Below are 17667 nucleotides of genomic sequence, written 5' to 3'. Positions count from 1 at the left end.
AAACTGTACATGCTGACGGGCAGTGCATACATTACCTTGCAATATATAGCGATTTTAATAAAGTTACAGTGGTGGCATTTTGCACTGATATATAGCACAAATGTTTTAATACCTCAAGTGATATTTAGCTTCACAACAATTTAGTTATTCTGTTTAGTAAGGAGGTATTGTGAGCTGATGGCGTATCATAACGTTAAAGGGTTAACTCTACACCACCTCCATGTTCAGCTCCGCACGCTACGATAGTTCCTCTATAACTGTTTTATTTCTTCAGGTTTTATTGAACATTAAGTAATGAAAGTGAAGGACAAGGGGGGTATTCAAAAAAACAAAAACACAGAACAATATGTTGGCAGAAATCAGTCCTCCAAGAAAACTAGCCACACGCCGTCTCCACAGATCGTGACGTCGTGCGCAGGCTCAAGGGTCTAGACGAGGGGGGAGTGAATACAGCAGAAGGCCCAAATGTCTGCGCAGAGTCTGCACCACGTCTGTTCCAGGCATCTGCGTGAACTCATCCGGTAAAAACAAAACGGCGCCAGGTCGCGCATCCACAAGTCTGTGCAGCCGCGCGGTTTCTCAAGAGCTGGACAGATGTATAACAGCAGAACTGACGAAGAAGTGTGCAGGTTGTTGGATAGAATCTAATCTTCATTTCAGCCACCTTATAGCGCCACCCAGTCAGGGGGCTGTGAAGCATCACAGCGTTACACTGTCAGTATGCGTGTGAATTTGTGCACTAATTTATGACCCGCTGTCCAAAATAGTAATTAAAAGAAGATAATCGCATGCGTTACTGTCGGTGTACGAGTTGAATGTAGATTAGTAATCTTTGCCAAATAAATTGTCATTGAATGTACACAACATTGAGTTGCACACATTGGTTTGAACCTTGGTTGTGATACAATTAGTATAAAAATGCCTACTAATAAAAGCATTATGCCTGCCAATGAAAAAGAACAGTTATGTTGTTGTGAAGCTATGTATGATAAGTTACAGTAAATGTAATCAAAAACTAAAGAGACCAGGCTGAGAGATATGTTGATTGCATACGTATTCAGACCCATGAACTCAGTATATGGTGGCAGTGCCCTTAGCAGCAACTGACCCTACAAACTTTGCATGCTGACTTGGTAGAAAATTCTTGCCTCTTCTTCATGGCTCTCTCAGGTTGCCTGAGGTGCAGTTAGGTGCAGTTATGGACAGCAGTTTTCAAGTCTTTCTACAGATTCTTGACAGGATTCAAGTCAGGACTAGACCACAACATCCACCGTCTTATTCTTAAACCATTGGCCAGAATGTTTCTCTATCAATCTTCCTATTAGTCTTCACAAGCTTCCCAGTCCCATGGGAACAGAACTGTGGTGTAGTGCTGCCATCACCATATGTGACAGCACGGATGATATGAACTGAACAATGCACTATGTTGGGCTTTGTGTCAGATGTAATGCTTTGCATTTACTACTAATAATAATTGCTTACACATATAGCACTTTTCTGGACACTCCACCGAAAGCGCTTTATAGTTCATTATTAGGAGGCCATGATTAGTAAGGTCCAATGAGAAATTTAGCCAGGATGCCAGGGTTACACCCCTACTGTTTCGAGAAACACCCTGGGATTTTTAATGACCACAGAGAGTCAGGACCTTGGTTTTAGGTCTCATCCGAAGGACGGTGCCTTTTTACAGTATAGTGTCCCTGTCACTATACTGGGGCATCAGAACCCACACAGACCACAGGGTGAGCACCCCCTGCTGGCCCCACTAACACCTTTTCCAGCAGCAACCTTAGCTTTCCCAGGAGGTCTCCCATCCAGGTACTGACCAGGCTCACACCTGCTGAGCTTCAATGGGTTATCAGTTGTGAGTTTCAGGGTGATATGGCTGCATTTGAACCAAAAGGTTTCAGTTTTGTCTTGTCAGACTACAAAACCTATTACCACAAGTTTGTGTAACATTCAAATGCGTCAATGCAAACTGCTTGAAGGATTTGAGATGAGTCTTGCTCTCTGCCATACAGGCCATCTTTGTGGAGTGACAGAAATATTATTTGACTGCTGCACATTTTCTCCAATTGTAGCTGTTGAAATATGTAGCTCTTTAAAGTCGCTGTTGCCTAGCAGCTAAATTCAAAGCCACAGCTTGACCTAATCAGTATCTGGGTGATATGAAACACATAATGATCAACTGCACATTCTTTAAAGGATTATTTAGTGTTTTTTTTTATACCTTACTCCTCATGTGTGCTTTCCTACAACTGTCAGTCTCCGAGTTGCTGTGAAAGCCCCTTGGCCATCACAGTTGAATCCTTAATTGAAATTCACTACCGGACTGTGGGGATTTTACAGACAGCTGCGTTAATTGTTAAATCGGGTGAACCACTGTCACTGCTTCTCGCAAATGAAAAATGGACAAAGTAAGCATGAGTTTACTCATTCCTGTGTTACTCGGTCCTAACCAGCCTCTTGACTGTCCAATGCAAGGAGGGGGTGGGGTTAGAGAAGAGCAGCCCTTTGTGATTGGACGGGAAACGAATGTAGGCTTGAGGAGGTGGGTGTGGCCTAACGATGCAGGGTGGGGTTACGGCGCTTTTGTCAAATAAGGCGAGGGTTGGGGTTAGTGTGTGTATTGTGCTTTTCGGTGTTTTTTTTAAGCATTAACAGGACACACCTGCCTTCCGGTATGGTTTGCGCTTTCTGAGAAGAGCGAAGGATTCGTTTGTACTATGTTTTGCTTCTTTTTTGTGCTTATAGGCCGTTAATTGAGTGGAAATTGTGCTCTCGTTCACATTTGAGTTAGTTGTCGAGGTTCGTGCTAGAAGGTTCTTTTTGGCACATTGTTTATGTTGTCATGCAACCCCCGGATCAGAACTGCTGGGCAGTAAAATGCTGTTTTAAGTCGCTTACTAATCTACTTGCAGTGCCATGAATCAATTTTGTATATATGTACACTAAAAAGAAACATTTCTTATCTTAAAAACATCCAGGATCTTTCAATGCAATACGTTTTGCACTGTTTAGTTACTACTATGCTGTTGTAGAGTTAAGCAAAACTTGCAAGGCAAAATGAAACGATCTTTGTATAAAAAAAAACAATTTAGAGTTCTAGAATACTTTAGTTCTTAAAAAAAACACAACCTTAAACTTCATTCTTTTGCAATTCTAATGAAGTAAAATCGATTCTTCCCCTTTAAATTGGTGAGTTCGGTGTGTTGTAACTAGATGCGAACGTGGAAAATATTCGTGCCAGTAAAACAATTTTCAGTTTTGGCTTTTAGACAATGATTGAGTGATGTAACCATATACGACTAATATATTATTTACTAAATCCAGTCTTCCTTCTGACAGCACATACAGTATATGGCAATGGAATTAAGAACCTTAAATAGGATAGATGATTATATTTCCTGTCTCCCTGTCTGTTTATTGTCATTTTAAGGCGTCTTTTTGTCATTGTTGGTTGGAGTGTTCCACCCAATTCCACATTTTTACATTATTGCTCAATCATATTTTTTTTCACAGTTAAATCCTCAAACAGTTGTATTACTGTCAGTGTTCCAGGTTTGGTCTGAATGTGATTGACAAGCCCAAATGTCATCGCCGGAGATCGCAGCTCTGTCCTGGGGACATATGAAGGTGAAGGGATGTTCTGCATCCTATAAGGACTGCAAAGTATGGCCCGGAGGCAGCCGTGCCTGGGACTGGAGAGAAACTGGCACCGATGTAAGTGATTTAAAACCAGTGAGAGTTAAAATAACTGCATTACAAAACAATGTGTCACCGTCAAGACCATGAACACAATTCTGAAACATTCCACAACGGAATCTAGCCCTATTTGCATTCAATACAGTGCCAATGAATTAAATGACTGTGGGAGGCAAGGAATAATTGCTATAATCTGTAGTGTGTTAGATCAAGGGTTGTACCAGTAGATGCCAAGTCCAGATTTGAACACCATCTTCTCTTTGTGTCGAGGTACTGTAATACCACAAACCTAATTTTATTATTTAAGCTTGGGCTGAGCAGTAGATGGACATAGAAGAAAAATAAATCTGGTTCAAAAATGTTTTCTAGTACTATTGTTTTGCATGTATCTCCTTGTTATCTTTAGCATTACCCTGGTGTTCAGCCTACTGACCTGGAGGAAATTCTGAAGAAAGGGGTGAATACCTTGGTAATTGGCCGGGGGATGAGTGAAGCCTTACAGGTACAAATGACACCTCTTCCTTTTGAATTGCATGGATGACATGCAAAAAAAGCTAAATCAAGGAAGATTTTAAGTGATCTGAGATGCTGCCCCGAGTCAGTTTTAAACAATCTCAAATGAAACAACCTTTACCTTAGCCCTCACCTCACAGGCCAGATTTTATATGTTGAATGTCCCACTTCTAGCCTATCATTGTCTCCAATGGTTTAATTGAATAGGTGCCAAATCGGTTCAAATTCAATTTTAAAATATTACATGCAGTTACAATGAATCAAGCGCTAAATACTTATTTTTCTCCACCAGGTGCCTTCATCCACCCTGGAGTATGTCAAGCAGCAGGGTGTGGATGTGAAGGTCTTTCAGACAGAGAAGGCTGTCAGAGAGTACAACACACTGGCTGGGCAAGGAGTTAAAGTGGGAGGCGTTTTCCACTCAACCTGCTGAGATGTCAGCCTAGTCAATTCCAAGGGAAGGCTTTCATAGAGCTTCTGGCAACATTGTCAGAGCGTTTGGCTCAGATGTAGAATTCGGTTCAAACTAAACAAGGTGTTAAAGTGACTTGTAAATTAATATAATCTAAATAGCCCATACATTAGACTTTGTTTTCAATTGCTACAAATAAAACATTTTGGAAGGGTTATTATTTCTGTTTCCTTCCTTCCAGAATTACAACGTAAGCCTATACGTACATAGCAGGTGGAATTATTTTGGATTTTTTTGTGGACGTTCACTCCAGTGTATATTAGCAGAGAATGTATATAATGTAATTGAGACTACAATTGTTGACATATTCTTAGGAAGGTTTAATTTAGTTTTCCTCCAGTATCATCATACAACACATTTATACAAAACGTTTATGAAACAAAACTATGTAGAAAAAATATTAAATTACAGTTGTCCTATTTACATCTTTTAGGATGAATACAGAGTGCGAATGCCATTACTTTTAAGGAAATTCTATCCACAGTGTGTAGCATCTGCAGGAAGCTTCATAGTCGTCGTCTTTCGGCTAACAAGGGTGAAGTGTCAAGGTGCTGGTCAGCGCCTGGCAGGTTTGGGCATGATGAAGACCTTCACAGGCTTGCTGAAGGGAATAGTGCCTTCAATGGAGCTGTCCATGGGTGGCATCCTGTCTGTGCTGTCATTCCAGGCTGGCTTGAGGGAGGGCACTCTGCTTGCGCTGGAGCTGTAGGCAAGCAGCAGCTTCACCTCAATCTGGCAGGGCTCTGCAACAATGGCACACATTAGGCAACTTCCTGCACTACGATCTGTATTCAGCTGCCGACCTGCATTTTTCATTACAGTGACAATCAAACAAGAAAAGCTTTTGTCGACAACAAAATATCACATTTTTTTAAAAAGCACAAGCCTTCTCAAATGAGACTGAAAATGTAAAAGTGATGTAAAATGTAAATGTGAAGTATGGGTATTTCTTTCAGCCACCCTAGTCTGTAGGGTGTTATATTAAGTCAGTTATATTAAAATTACACATACTGTAATACTGAAGGGCACTGTTTTAAAACAAATGTCATGTTATTGACATTTTAAATTGCAAAGATTTGTGTGAAATATTCACTTGGCATATTATCTATTCCATCACCTCTTATCTGATAAACCATTTACTCCATCTTTTACTGTTTTAATACAAGAAGAAATGTAATATCCAATCTTCTATGCCAGATAAAATAATATTTTTTAAAGTGACCTGAAAACATAAGAACGAAGCTCGAGGCACCTGATTTCAATGATACTTCCTTGTTTTTGACAGCCCAACAATCACAAACTAAGTTATTACATACCATCTGAAGTCTGGAAGCATTTTATAGTTATTTATAAACAAAAGCACTAACAGTAATAGTTTTTACTAAGCAATGTCCTTGGGCTAATTAAGTTACAAATGGCACACTGTTTCATACCTGTCCAGGCAGAATGAGAGAGGTACACCTGAGTTATGAGCCTGTGCCTTCCAGGCCCAGGCTTTCTGAAATCACTGGGTTTGGGGTGGATTATATGTGCCTGTCCATCTGGGTACAGAACCTATAAGGGTAAAACATACATCGTTAATAACACACAAGTCACTCTAGTCCAAATGCCACCTGAACCAAAAAACTGTACTCTTCCACAGTCTAAATGCAACCCTAAAATTACTTTTTCCTTTAACCAAAAAGTTTCCTACTCTAACCATAATCCAAGGCCAGTCTAAAACCAAATCCAAATCTCACAATTTTCCCTCGCGACCCCTTTACAGCCAATAGATCTCAGGTTGCCTAACATCTTCATGTACGTACCTGAACTTTAACACAATTTTGTGGATCCTGCACATGTTCAAGTGTTGCATCAATGTCCAGGGCCATCACTAATCCAGAGGTGAATCTCAGGGGATTATCAGATTCTCCATTTGTCTCAATGATGGTTGCAGTTGCCCTGTGGATCTAATACATATATAAGTAGAAAAAAGGATGTAACATATCCAACAACTCAGAATCTGTGTATGCTACTGGAAAACCAAGGGCCAAGTATCCAGGATCTTGTGTATTGTAGAATTAGCTCCAAAGTCAGTCTGCACACATGTAAATACTTGGAAAAGCCATAAGGGTCACAGTGCTATTAAATGTGCAGAAATGCTTATAGTGAAAGACCAACACCAGGTCAATAACTACAGATGTGATGCTGGACACTGACCTGTTCAGGCAGCTTGAGGTGCAGGAAGCCACTCTGTCTGAGTGTGGTCTGCAGGATCTTCACCAGGTCTAACGGTTTACAGGCCACAAGCCTGGGCATCAATTCCAGCAGCTTCTCCACAAAACTATCTTGGAAATGGGGTAATTCTGAGGCAAAACACCTTGGAGAAACGGGTTGGGAGAATGAGATCATGTGATTGTTCCTGTTTAGTTTTTCCTGCTAAATGTTCAAAGAGAAAAAAGGTATATAAAAATCATGACAATGGAAACCAACCAATTTAAAAAAATCCCAAAACTCCTATTATGAGCAACTGCAATCCTGTCATTCTGGTAATGTTCCATAGTGACAGGCTAAAGGAACCAAATCATTTTAATCCTGAATGGTGAAGACTACGAGGAGTTTTATAAATCCTCAACGGTATTAGAAAAGTCAATCCAATGGACTATTTTAAAATCAACAGTGAACATGAACCATAGGACACTAGTGGAAACTAAGGGTGAAAGGCACTTTAAACTGAGAAAAGGAGGTACCTTTTTATACCAATGATTTGGGGTGTCTTGAACAAGCTACTCAGGGTTAATGTTTTAAGAGTTGCAGGATATGTAGTACCTCTGAAATGCATCCACGTCTTGAAGAAACTTTTCACAGATACTCAACAAAGGCTCCACCCTGAAAAAAAAACCAACAGGGACTACTTTTCTTTCTACTGCAGGGAGAGGAGATGAAAGTATTTTAACATACATCCAATTCAGAACAAAAGGTTCACGTTGTTATACACAAAGCATTTAACCAAGTCACGCTATTGCTTTACATACAAAAAAGTGAGCTTTTATTTTTCTGCTTCAGTGTTAGCGAGCAGTGTCAAACAGCATGACTTGCCCTCGTCTGGTGCGAGCAGTCAGGACTAGCTGGAGCGCCTTGGCCTGCAGTCTGACATGGTGAATGATGGCCACCTGTCTGTTCTCCAGCCCGCTGTACAGGAACTCGAGCTTGTACGTCTCTTCCAGAATCTGAAACAGCCATTCAACATCATAAATCGTCTTACTGTTATTTATTTAGCTGCGGACGTCTAGCATGTGGAGATCAACACACGCTGAGAAGAGTCTGGTGTTCTCTACATCACAGAATATTATGTTAAGGGCTTTTTAGTTGTTCATACCAATGCTTAATGTAATGTGGGATGTAAGAAAGGAAAGGGACAGTGCTGCAGGCAGCCAGTGTTTAAAGAGATTCTTTGCAGAACTTTTCATTTCCGATTCTTATAAACCGAGGGGCGTTCACCCTGCAGTCTGTGTGGGTCCTAATGCCCCAATATAGTGACGGGGACACTATACTGTAAAAAGGGGCCGTCCTTCGGATGAGACGTAAAACGGGGGTCCTGACTCTCTGTGGTCATTAAAAATCCCAGTGTAACCCCGGCATCCTGGCCAAATTTCCCATTGGCCCTTACCAATCATGGCCTCCTAATAATCCCCATCCATGAATTGGCTACATTACTGTCTTTACTGATTATCTATGAATCAGCTTCATAACTGTTCTCCTCCCCACTGATAGCTGATGTGTGGTGAGCGTTCTGGCGCACTATGGCTGCCGTCGCATCATCCAGGTGGATGCTGCCCATTGGTGGTGGTGTGGGAGTGTCCAGGAAAGCGCTATGTAAGTGTAAGCAATTATTATAATTTTTATCGTACGTGACTCATGGTCCCGATTCACAAAGGAAGGCTATCTGACAGAGGTGAAAACCCCCTGCTACGCCACCAGGACTCCTCCCTTCACGCGCCGTAACAGAGGCGGCCATCGCCTGCCTGCGCCCTTACCTGCCGAGCGGCTGCAGAGGCCATGGCGTTCTGTTTCAGGTGCAGGGGGACAGCCACGTTCCACAGCTTCTCCTGCAAAGCCTGGGAAACACCAGCCCACACGTTACGGCAAATCGCTGTTTGGCTGTTCCTCGGGGAAGAAAAGCCTCTTTGGATGCCGACCGTCCTTACTTTCATGAGCAACAGCTGGCAGCGAAGATACGTTGCAGAAAAATCAGCAGCCCCCGACAGCTCTGTCTGCAGCTCTCCCAGTCTCTGGAGATCCCTGGGGAGGTGTGAGAGAACTCCACTGTAAGCTACGTAATCATTCGATTTAAGATCTCACTCAGTTAGCGTTTATATACGTAGCAAAAGTGTTGTTTTTAAATAGAATACGTTGACATTAAAAACAACCTTGATTTTAAGATCTACAACACTAGTTGGCCCTTTTCTTTGAACAAGAAACCAAGCAGAATACGGCTGTATTTAAAGGTTATCCTGTTCTTTTTTTTAGGCAAAGTAGTTACTAGATTCAGAAGAGGCAGACCCATGATGTCCCCCCCCCCTCCCTTGTCAGCTTTCCCCAGACTGGCTTTCCTCTGTCACCTGATAGTAAAGTCCAGCAGGTCCTGGGCCCCAGGGGCCTCCAGGTGCTGGATGGTGCAGACTCTGGCCAGGCTGTCCTGGAGGAACTGCTGAGAGGACTCCACACTGGATCCCATGCTGGAGGAATCGGACACAGACACCAGCTTCTGCCCTGGCAGCTAGACAGGAACACAAGCAACGACAGCGCCACGATTATCCCAGGCTTTTGTTCAGAATATTAAATCTTCCATTGGGTCCTCTGTGGGACGCAGTCAATGGAAAGCACCCACTAACTCACACCATCATACATTAAGAGCTCTAAAAAGGGCTAAGTGCTGTGTTTCTATATGACACTTAACTCTATTCTTGAACTTCTTTTACAAACAATATGGCAGTCATGCTATAATTATTCATCATTCTTAACTATGTCACATAAGTGCTACTATATTCATTTTTTTAATACTTTGTTTGCACAATATTCATTTTAGAGGCAATCATCAGAAGTCCACGATAAATTCCAGCGGAAGATCTGGGAATCACAAATGAGGTTTAGGTTTTACCCTTAGCTGTGGGACTAGGTGAGAAAGGCTGTCCCTCAGGTAGGAATAATGTCTGAATGTGTGGTCTGAAAAAAGTGCCGGCATGGTAGGGCAAGACTTGGCAGCATTAAAAACCAAAACCAGAACAGCAATGTCTACAGAGCAAAGGTCAAGGTAAATCATTCAGAAACAAAATATGAAAAATTCAGATTTGCTAATGCCTTTCAGATGTTGAATTACATGAATACGGTCACATAAAATTAATTCCAAATGTTAGAGAAGATCCTTTTAAATTAAATTATATACAAATGGAAATTTCCCCCCTCCTCCAAGACATTGAAAAGATACACGCTGGGTCATCCATATCGGGTTCAGGAGTGTCAAAATAGGGGTGTGTGCTCAGGAGCTCAGGGGCTATAGGCAGCACTAATGTAGGATGCCTTGCCCCAAGAAACTTCAAACACCTGAAAAGAACAAGGGATCAAATAAACCACCCGAAGAAAGGCAAAATCCATGTAAAAACAGACATTATGTTCATATGCGCTACTAAAATATCTCAAGTTTCTCATTTCCACAGGTAATTCTGAAGCTTCACAATGTTGAAAAAAATAATCATTGATCTCTACAAGCTGATGTCCACATTTCATTTCCGGATGAATGCAAAGATCTTCAGCAGATAGCAACGTACTTCCAGACAGAGTTGCGGTCCGTTGGGTACTTTGTCAAGTTCTTGAGCAGCTCCACGAGGGACAGATGAATGCACTCCTTCGTAGATACATTAGTGTAGCACAAGAGCTCATGCAAGGCTTCTCTAATGTCCCGAGAAGAGTCCTGGTTGACACAGGAGAAAAGTATTTCAGATTTCGTTTCTCTTTTTTTTTTTGCTATATTTCTTCAGTTTCAGAAAGCGCAACTACATACAGAGGCCATTATGCCTTTTGTAGAGTTTACAGACGGACAGACTGTATGATCACACACACATCTATACTCTCGTTCATTCACATTGCAGAAAGTGCACCCCCTGAGCCGTTTCTGGATGGTGGGTTCAAAACACTTAGGAGAAATATGCAGTAATACATTCAAATGGAAAAGCTTGAACTGGTAACATTTCAAAAGCGAAAAAAGAAATCATTCTGGGGTAGCTAGGTGTACCTCCAGCACAGCCAGCACCGTGTCCAGCTGGTCTTCTCGCAGGGTGATGTGGGTGGAGATCTGGCGCAAGGCGTGGATGGACTGCAGCCGAACTTCTTCGATCTCGTCGTTGAACATGTCCACTAGAAAATCCAGGCACTTCTCCGCGAAGCTGGCCGAGGACTGAGCCAGTGCACACAGGGCCTCCACGGCCGCAATCCGCACCTCTGCACACAGCAGAAAGACACAGACGTATTGCCCAGGGCATTTCTCGAAAAGAGTAGGGGTGTTACCCCCGGAGACCTGGTCAAATTTCCCCCTGGCCTTTACTGGTTATCTATGAATCAGCTTCATAACTGCTCTCCTCCCCACTGATAGCTGGTGTGTGGTGAGTGTTCTGGCGCACTGTGGCTGCCGTCACATCATCCAGGTGGGGCCTACACGTTGGTGGTGGTGGAGGGGAGTCCCCATTACCTGTAAAGCGCTTTCAGTGGAGTGTCCAGAAAAGTGCTACAAAAGTTGCAAGGATTATTTTTTATGGAAAAACATTAATTTGCCAACAATGACAATGTCTTTGAATTTTTGCAGTACCACAGAACCCAGCTTCAAATGGGAATAGAAACAACTTCCAGTAAAGTACTGCACCAATATACAACATTAAGAGCCTGGATGGGAGGTGATCTAACTGATGCAGAAGTATGGAAAGGCGACCCATGGCAGGACAACCCCACCACCATCAAACCCCTGGAAGACAGCATGGTAGCAAAGTGCTCCAGACACATCTGCACGGTGTGCGAAGCTCATAAAGGCGTGCTGCAGAATGCTGGATTTTGTTTTGCAGAAGTCTTGCCAGGGAACGGGGAGAGACACATTTCTGTAAGCCCCACAGGGGACTAATAACTTTCTCTGTAGGTTTTAAGTTAAGATGCTCACCATACATCTCATCCTCCAGCCCATGCACAAACGCTCCACAGGCTCCAGAGTCAATCAGATTGACAGAGAACGTGTCCACTTTCTCCTTCGGAGCGTCGTCTGCCCATTTTCTGCCTGAGGAGAACTCCCCAGAGCTGTACAGCTCCTTAGCTCTCTCATGGGCAGTACGCTTTCTCTGAAGGGAGAGAGGGACAGCAGTCAATGTGTGACTATTTTCATGAAAAACTAATGACAAAAAGTCCAGGTAAATCTCTCGCAGTTGCCATGCTGTTGTTTTATAACTTACCCTCAGATCTGACATCAGTTTCTTGTCCAATGTCTGTTCTAGAAAGTGAGCGCTAACTTGCTGCATTGAGCCCTGCAAAATAAAATAAATTGAGTGTTGCTTCTGCTCAATGCAATGGCTTGGAATGTAAATTGAGATTTACACCTATACGGAACTTACCAACAATTTTGCAGCTTGTACTCTGACTACCCACGATCCGTCACTGACCATGTGGCAAATTTTGCCAAATGAATCATCAATCAGTCGGATTTCTTCATTCGAAGAGGGAATAGGGACTATGCTACATTTAAAAACAACGAAAGAAAAATCAGCTTTGGATATTTTCGAATAACACAATGGGGACTGAATACACAGGTTAAGAAATAATAACGTTTTTTACATACCCTTTGGGTATGTAAAGCTAGTTTAATCCTAAAACTTGTCAAGCTTCAAAACAAAATGATTTTTGCATATTCCCCCCAAAACAATGGATAAATACAACACATACAAGAGTAAACTTACCTCTCGGGATAAAGCTGGCTCAGAACCCAGACCATCTGCACAGCCACTGAGCGGACGTGCTCATAGTCATCTGAAAGCAGCTTGCAGGCCTGCAGAGGATGTACAAATTTCATGCTTACACACATACAACCTAAAGAGCTCAAGAGCAGACCTGCATCAGTTTGCAAGCAGCAGAGGAACACGTAGAAGTTCAGATTTTCATTGAAACTAACATCTAATTATTCCTAAGAAAGACCTCAAATACACCGGCAAAATAGTTTACACACAGCTAAAACAAGTACAGTACAATCCAACACATGGCAATAATTCCTGCCTTTCCTTTTCAAGATTTTTTGGCTGCTTACCTGGTTGTAAATGGTCTGCTGTAGTTTCATGCCTCGTTCATGTAGCTGCAGCTGGAAATGAAAAAGATGAATATTATACATTCTGACTGATCTATCCCAGCAACCATGTCAGATCCCCGCCAACTCGCAAGACAGGAATCCCATACCATAGCTTTGATAGCTGCCGTCCGGACCCTGGGATCTTGATCGCCAAAGTAATCGCTGACGATGCTCTGCACATCCTTCAAAGCCACACTCTCGCTCTCTTTGGACGCCAGCTTTTCCACAGACCCCAGGCAGCCTAGCAGTTGCAGACATTTATTCCTCACGCCGAAATACGTGTCGGCGAGATGCTGCAGAAGAAAAACAGATGCTAAAACTTCACATACAGCGATCTCGGCTATTGTGCGAGTTTCCAAAACGCGAAATGGCTCATACGTGATTGGTAAACAGGGGAAAGATGTCTGTATAACGTGAAACTGGCATTGGCTGATACGCCATTTCATCCCCGACATGCTTATGTTTTGCGTCGCGGAGTAACACAACTGAACGCGGTGGTCAGTTGTCCCACATGCTTTGTTTTGGAAGTGCTAACTTGGAGGTGCTCCTCAATTTTTGTGCTGTTTTCACTAAATCTTCTGCGTTGCCCTAAATATGAGCATTTCTTTCTTTCTTTATTATGAATTTAACATATTTAAACTGTGCTAACATTTTTATTAGGATAATTATTAAATTTGGTAAGGCAGTTGGTTCGGTTTTGAGTGGTCTGCCCCAACCCTATTTTTCCCCATAAGCCCTGTTATTTTTATTGAGCGATCTTGCATAACGCAAGGTTTTACAGGAACGCATCTATCGAGTTATAGCAGACGCCTGTAGTGATTAATTCAACCATTTTCAACAGCTTCTTCCAATTCAGGGTTGCAGGGGAGTAGAAGACTATCCCAGACAGCAACAGGCATATGGCAGGGTACACCCTGGATGGGATGCCAGTCCATTGCAGGGCAGACACACACACCAGAGACCATTTTCTCAGAAGCCAATTAACAAATCGATATGTTTTCGGACTTAGGGAGGAAACTAACGCGAACGTGGAAAGAACTTACAAACTCCATATAAGAGTTTAGCATTCCAGGTCCAGAACCGAACTTAGGGTCCCAGTGGTGTAACCACTCCTCAGATAATGAGTAATATAATACAATATTTAGCCTTTATTCAAGGTGTTGTGCTGCACATTTGCACTCAAATCAATTCACTGTTTATGTAAAAACTCCACAATAAACACTAAGGGACCTCTCAAAATCACAGTTAAAATTATAATATAATTCTAAATGTTTATATCATTAAAAGCATACTGTCATGCAGGAACAAAAGCAAATAATACTGGCTCACTTCTTACCTTGCAGGCCACTTCAACTAATCTAAGTCTGAGACTCTGGCTCTCTGGAAGCTGTGAACCAATGACCAGAAGTGTGTCCAGCAATTGTGCAAGAACCTGGTGTGATTCTGCATTCAATAACACAAAATGTCATAGTTAAAAGCAAGTAAAGTCTAAATATGAACAAGCACTTCAGAAACATGTTCCACAACCTCAGTAAAGTGTCCAGCCCGGCATAGAAATGATCCTTTGAAAAACATTACATGACTCACTTTCATTGTTCAGAGTATTAATGGCATCATCCACTATGCAGTCTGGAGAAAAGCCTTGAGTTCTGGACAGCAACCCAAGAAGAGAGGCAATCTTCAGTCGTACTGAGCTGTCCGTTTCCTTCAGAGCAAAAGGCAAACTCTCAGTTACCGACTGAAAATTGAACGGCAAAAAGAACACTTTTGAACACTTGATAGTATTGGTTTGTATTATTCCTTAACAAAAAGGGATCGTGCTCTGTTCCTCCAGTTAATCATTCCTGCTGATCACAAGAATCTATTGATTTAAGAACAGTCTATTTAAACCCTCATGCATTACCTGTTCTATTCCTGATCAATAATTACTGCAGTCAAATACTACTAAAAATAATAAGAAACGATTATTAATGTTTAAAAAGCACCTCTCCAAAAGCCAAGGATGCTGTGCAGAGTGATAAAGAAAAAGACAAAAAAAGTATAATAAATGGTAAAAGAAAAAAAAATAAACAAGAGCATACATGTTTATACAGACAGAACGTAGGGCAATCAGGCACAAGCTGTGGTAAAAAGGTGAGTTTTGAGTTTTTGGAATTGAAGAGAGTCAAAGAATTTGTCTCTCGTACAGTCCGGGGGATAGTGTGGATGAAATGCCTACTGCAAAACAATCAGTCCTAATCGAAGGATACAGAGGCATGCGTGAGCCCAGGGTCTTCCCTGTTTTGACAATACCTTGTAGTAATATTCCAGGAGGATGCGTACCACCCCCTCCACGCTTTCGGCCTCCACGGGCTGGCGGGCGAACTGAAGGAGGTACTGCAGCGCTTCGGTGGGGCTGCTGGCCTTGCACAGGTCAATATGGAGGGCAGCCGACTTGCTGGGTTTGGTCAACCTTAACTTCTTAGCTGGGATCTCTTCCTGCTGGTGTTGCTGAAACCATTGATTTTATCCGTCATTTGTTTATGGCAGCCCCATTTGTTGAAAAAAGACTTTCAAACCCCGATTTTTATTATTTAATTCTGCAAACAGAATAGCTGAAGATTTTTTTTTGCAATTGCTTTAAGACTTAACGTCGCACGGCTGTAGAACACTGCTGCATAACTATAAAGCAGGTCAAAATCTCTTCAATGAATATGAATAAAAATAAGGGGGTGTATGGACATTAGCTAATACATTCAAACACGACACTGACGCCACAATATCCATTCTAAAGTTTAAAACAAAGTTAACGCATTCTGGTAAAATAAGATGTTTTGACGATCTCTTTTCTTTGTTTAGAGACAGAAATATAAACTGTGGTGGTTACTTTAAAAAATTACATTTAAAATCAACAATTTAAAAAGCGTGCACAATGCCAACTTCAACTTTTATTATTACTTTGAATTGGTACGTGCAAGTTTAATCGTATATAATTGAATGGCAAAACAATGAAAAAAATACGGATGTTAAATAAATGATGAGTTTTAAATAACTCGGTGATAAAATCGTGGATATACAAGGAACATAAGCCTATTTTAATCCACAGGAATTTGCTTCATCGGTACAGGCCGAAGGCTTTCGGGACATTTTCCTGTAACTTCTAACCGTCTGTGAAGCCTTATGATCGCATTGAGCATTTTTGCACGCAGCCGTGTTTGCTCGCAGAGTACTACAAACTATTTAAATATGACGTTCTAGACACATTTGTTTTTCTTTAATAGTCTGTTAGATCTGCTTACCTGGACAACTTTTGAGAATTCTTCATAAACTCGTTTCTTTAAATGCGCTGCCATTGTTTAAAGACAAGATATCGTGGTCAAACTGTAATCAAACGCGTTTTGCTGTACCATCGAGCGTCAAACAAGACTGTCCTACTTTTGTCGCCGTAGTGTAGTTCAATAAGGCTTACTGTATGCTTGATTTAAGTGCAATCACAGGGGAAAAAAAGGCCGAACATATGTTGTCTTTTAAAATAAAATCAGGTTTTTTTTCAAACGTATATTAGATTATGCTACTATAAAAGGTGTAACAATTCGAAACGACATGTGTGAAGATCAGTTTTCGCAGCACAACAATGATATAACATAGGGTAGTTGTTCCTGTCCAGTGGTCTAACAGGCAGTTTTATAGATAAAAATACTTAAAGGATACAACAGTTGTGGATTGCAGTGATTTTGGTCTTTCAAGAATTTTTTGCGAACATGTATAAGGGAGCCCCTATTTTCCAACAGATTTCAAGTTTACAATCAAATCATCACTTTTTTTGTCTTTCATGTGAAATGGAAATCTGCGTGCATGTTGTCAGCAGACAGGTTTGTCAGGACAGGATGTACTGTCTAGATTACCAAATGAGCAGAGTGCAATTGCTAAACTTTGCAAAATATGTATTGGCGCTTCTTCTTTCGTTTCTGTGTTGTAATCCTTCTTGTCCTAAGTAAAAGGGGAAGTATTAGATGGGGACTAAGTGCTGTATTTTTCACTGCATAACATCTTTATAAAAAGCCTGTGCTGCTTGTAGCAAGTTGAGTCTCTGATGCACTCTGCAGAGTGACAGCAGGGCTCCCAATATTGCAGTACTGAAATAAAGACCTTACTCAGGTGAGAACTCTCTATTGTGGCTTCCTTGATAGGTATATTTCCATGACACATGCCTATTCCTTTTTACTATATAAGGAAATGGCACCAAAAAATGCTTAAAATATTAACTGTAAAATCTCTGAAAATGTAATTACTTATAAATACATCTTAAAGCAGTACAGATGTACACAAAGTAATGCAATAAACAAAATCTTAAAATGACATGTAATATTGTGTAAATGTAAAAAGGACTAAAAAATCTTAAATATTGAATAGCTATGGGTAAGGGGAACCAACAACCCTGTAACCTGTGTATATATTTTTATGGTGGTGCTACTGGGTGACATGTCTGACTTCCTTTCCTGGTTAAATAAAGAGGACACAGTGTTATGACATACTTTGGTATAAAAGTAACATTTTAATTATTATACATAAAAACAATAGACCTTACATCTTTCAATTAGGATTTGACATTGATTTGGGATTTAGGAAACTGTATGTTGACACG

General features: G+C 41.3%; 2 protein-coding genes across 2 annotated transcripts; one reads left to right on the top strand and one right to left on the bottom strand.

The window, feature by feature from the left end:
• Nucleotides 1-2603: 2603 nt before the first annotated feature.
• On the top strand, nt 2604-4845 carry aamdc (adipogenesis associated, Mth938 domain containing). The gene is made up of 4 exons (XM_015341563.2): nt 2604-2681; nt 3554-3723; nt 4112-4207; nt 4511-4845. The coding sequence occupies exons 2-4, from the start codon at nt 3592-3594 to the stop codon at nt 4649-4651; spliced, it is 369 nt and encodes a 122-aa protein (XP_015197049.1). The 5' UTR covers nt 2604-2681; nt 3554-3591; the 3' UTR covers nt 4652-4845.
• A 141-nt stretch (nt 4846-4986) lies between these two features.
• On the bottom strand, nt 4987-16473 carry ints4 (integrator complex subunit 4). The gene is made up of 23 exons (XM_015341562.2): nt 16322-16473; nt 15336-15533; nt 14631-14748; nt 14380-14486; nt 13151-13336; nt 13005-13055; nt 12661-12749; nt 12319-12439; nt 12160-12231; nt 11874-12048; nt 10962-11167; nt 10498-10640; nt 10158-10273; nt 9831-9964; nt 9292-9449; nt 8878-8971; nt 8707-8787; nt 7769-7899; nt 7499-7558; nt 6890-7049; nt 6496-6639; nt 6124-6244; nt 4987-5433 (listed from the first exon to the last, which is right to left on the bottom strand). Exons 1-23 carry the CDS (start codon nt 16373-16375, stop codon nt 5246-5248), a joined length of 2907 nt encoding a protein of 968 aa, XP_015197048.2. The 5' UTR covers nt 16376-16473; the 3' UTR covers nt 4987-5245.
• Nucleotides 16474-17667: the final 1194 nt, after the last annotated feature.

This window comes from Lepisosteus oculatus, chromosome 5, assembly GCF_040954835.1.
Source record: "Lepisosteus oculatus isolate fLepOcu1 chromosome 5, fLepOcu1.hap2, whole genome shotgun sequence".
In the NCBI taxonomy this organism is placed as follows: domain Eukaryota; kingdom Metazoa; phylum Chordata; class Actinopteri; order Semionotiformes; family Lepisosteidae; genus Lepisosteus; species Lepisosteus oculatus.
The sequence above is the reverse complement of the archived record's forward strand: the minus strand, read 5'-3'. Positions and strand labels throughout refer to the sequence as shown.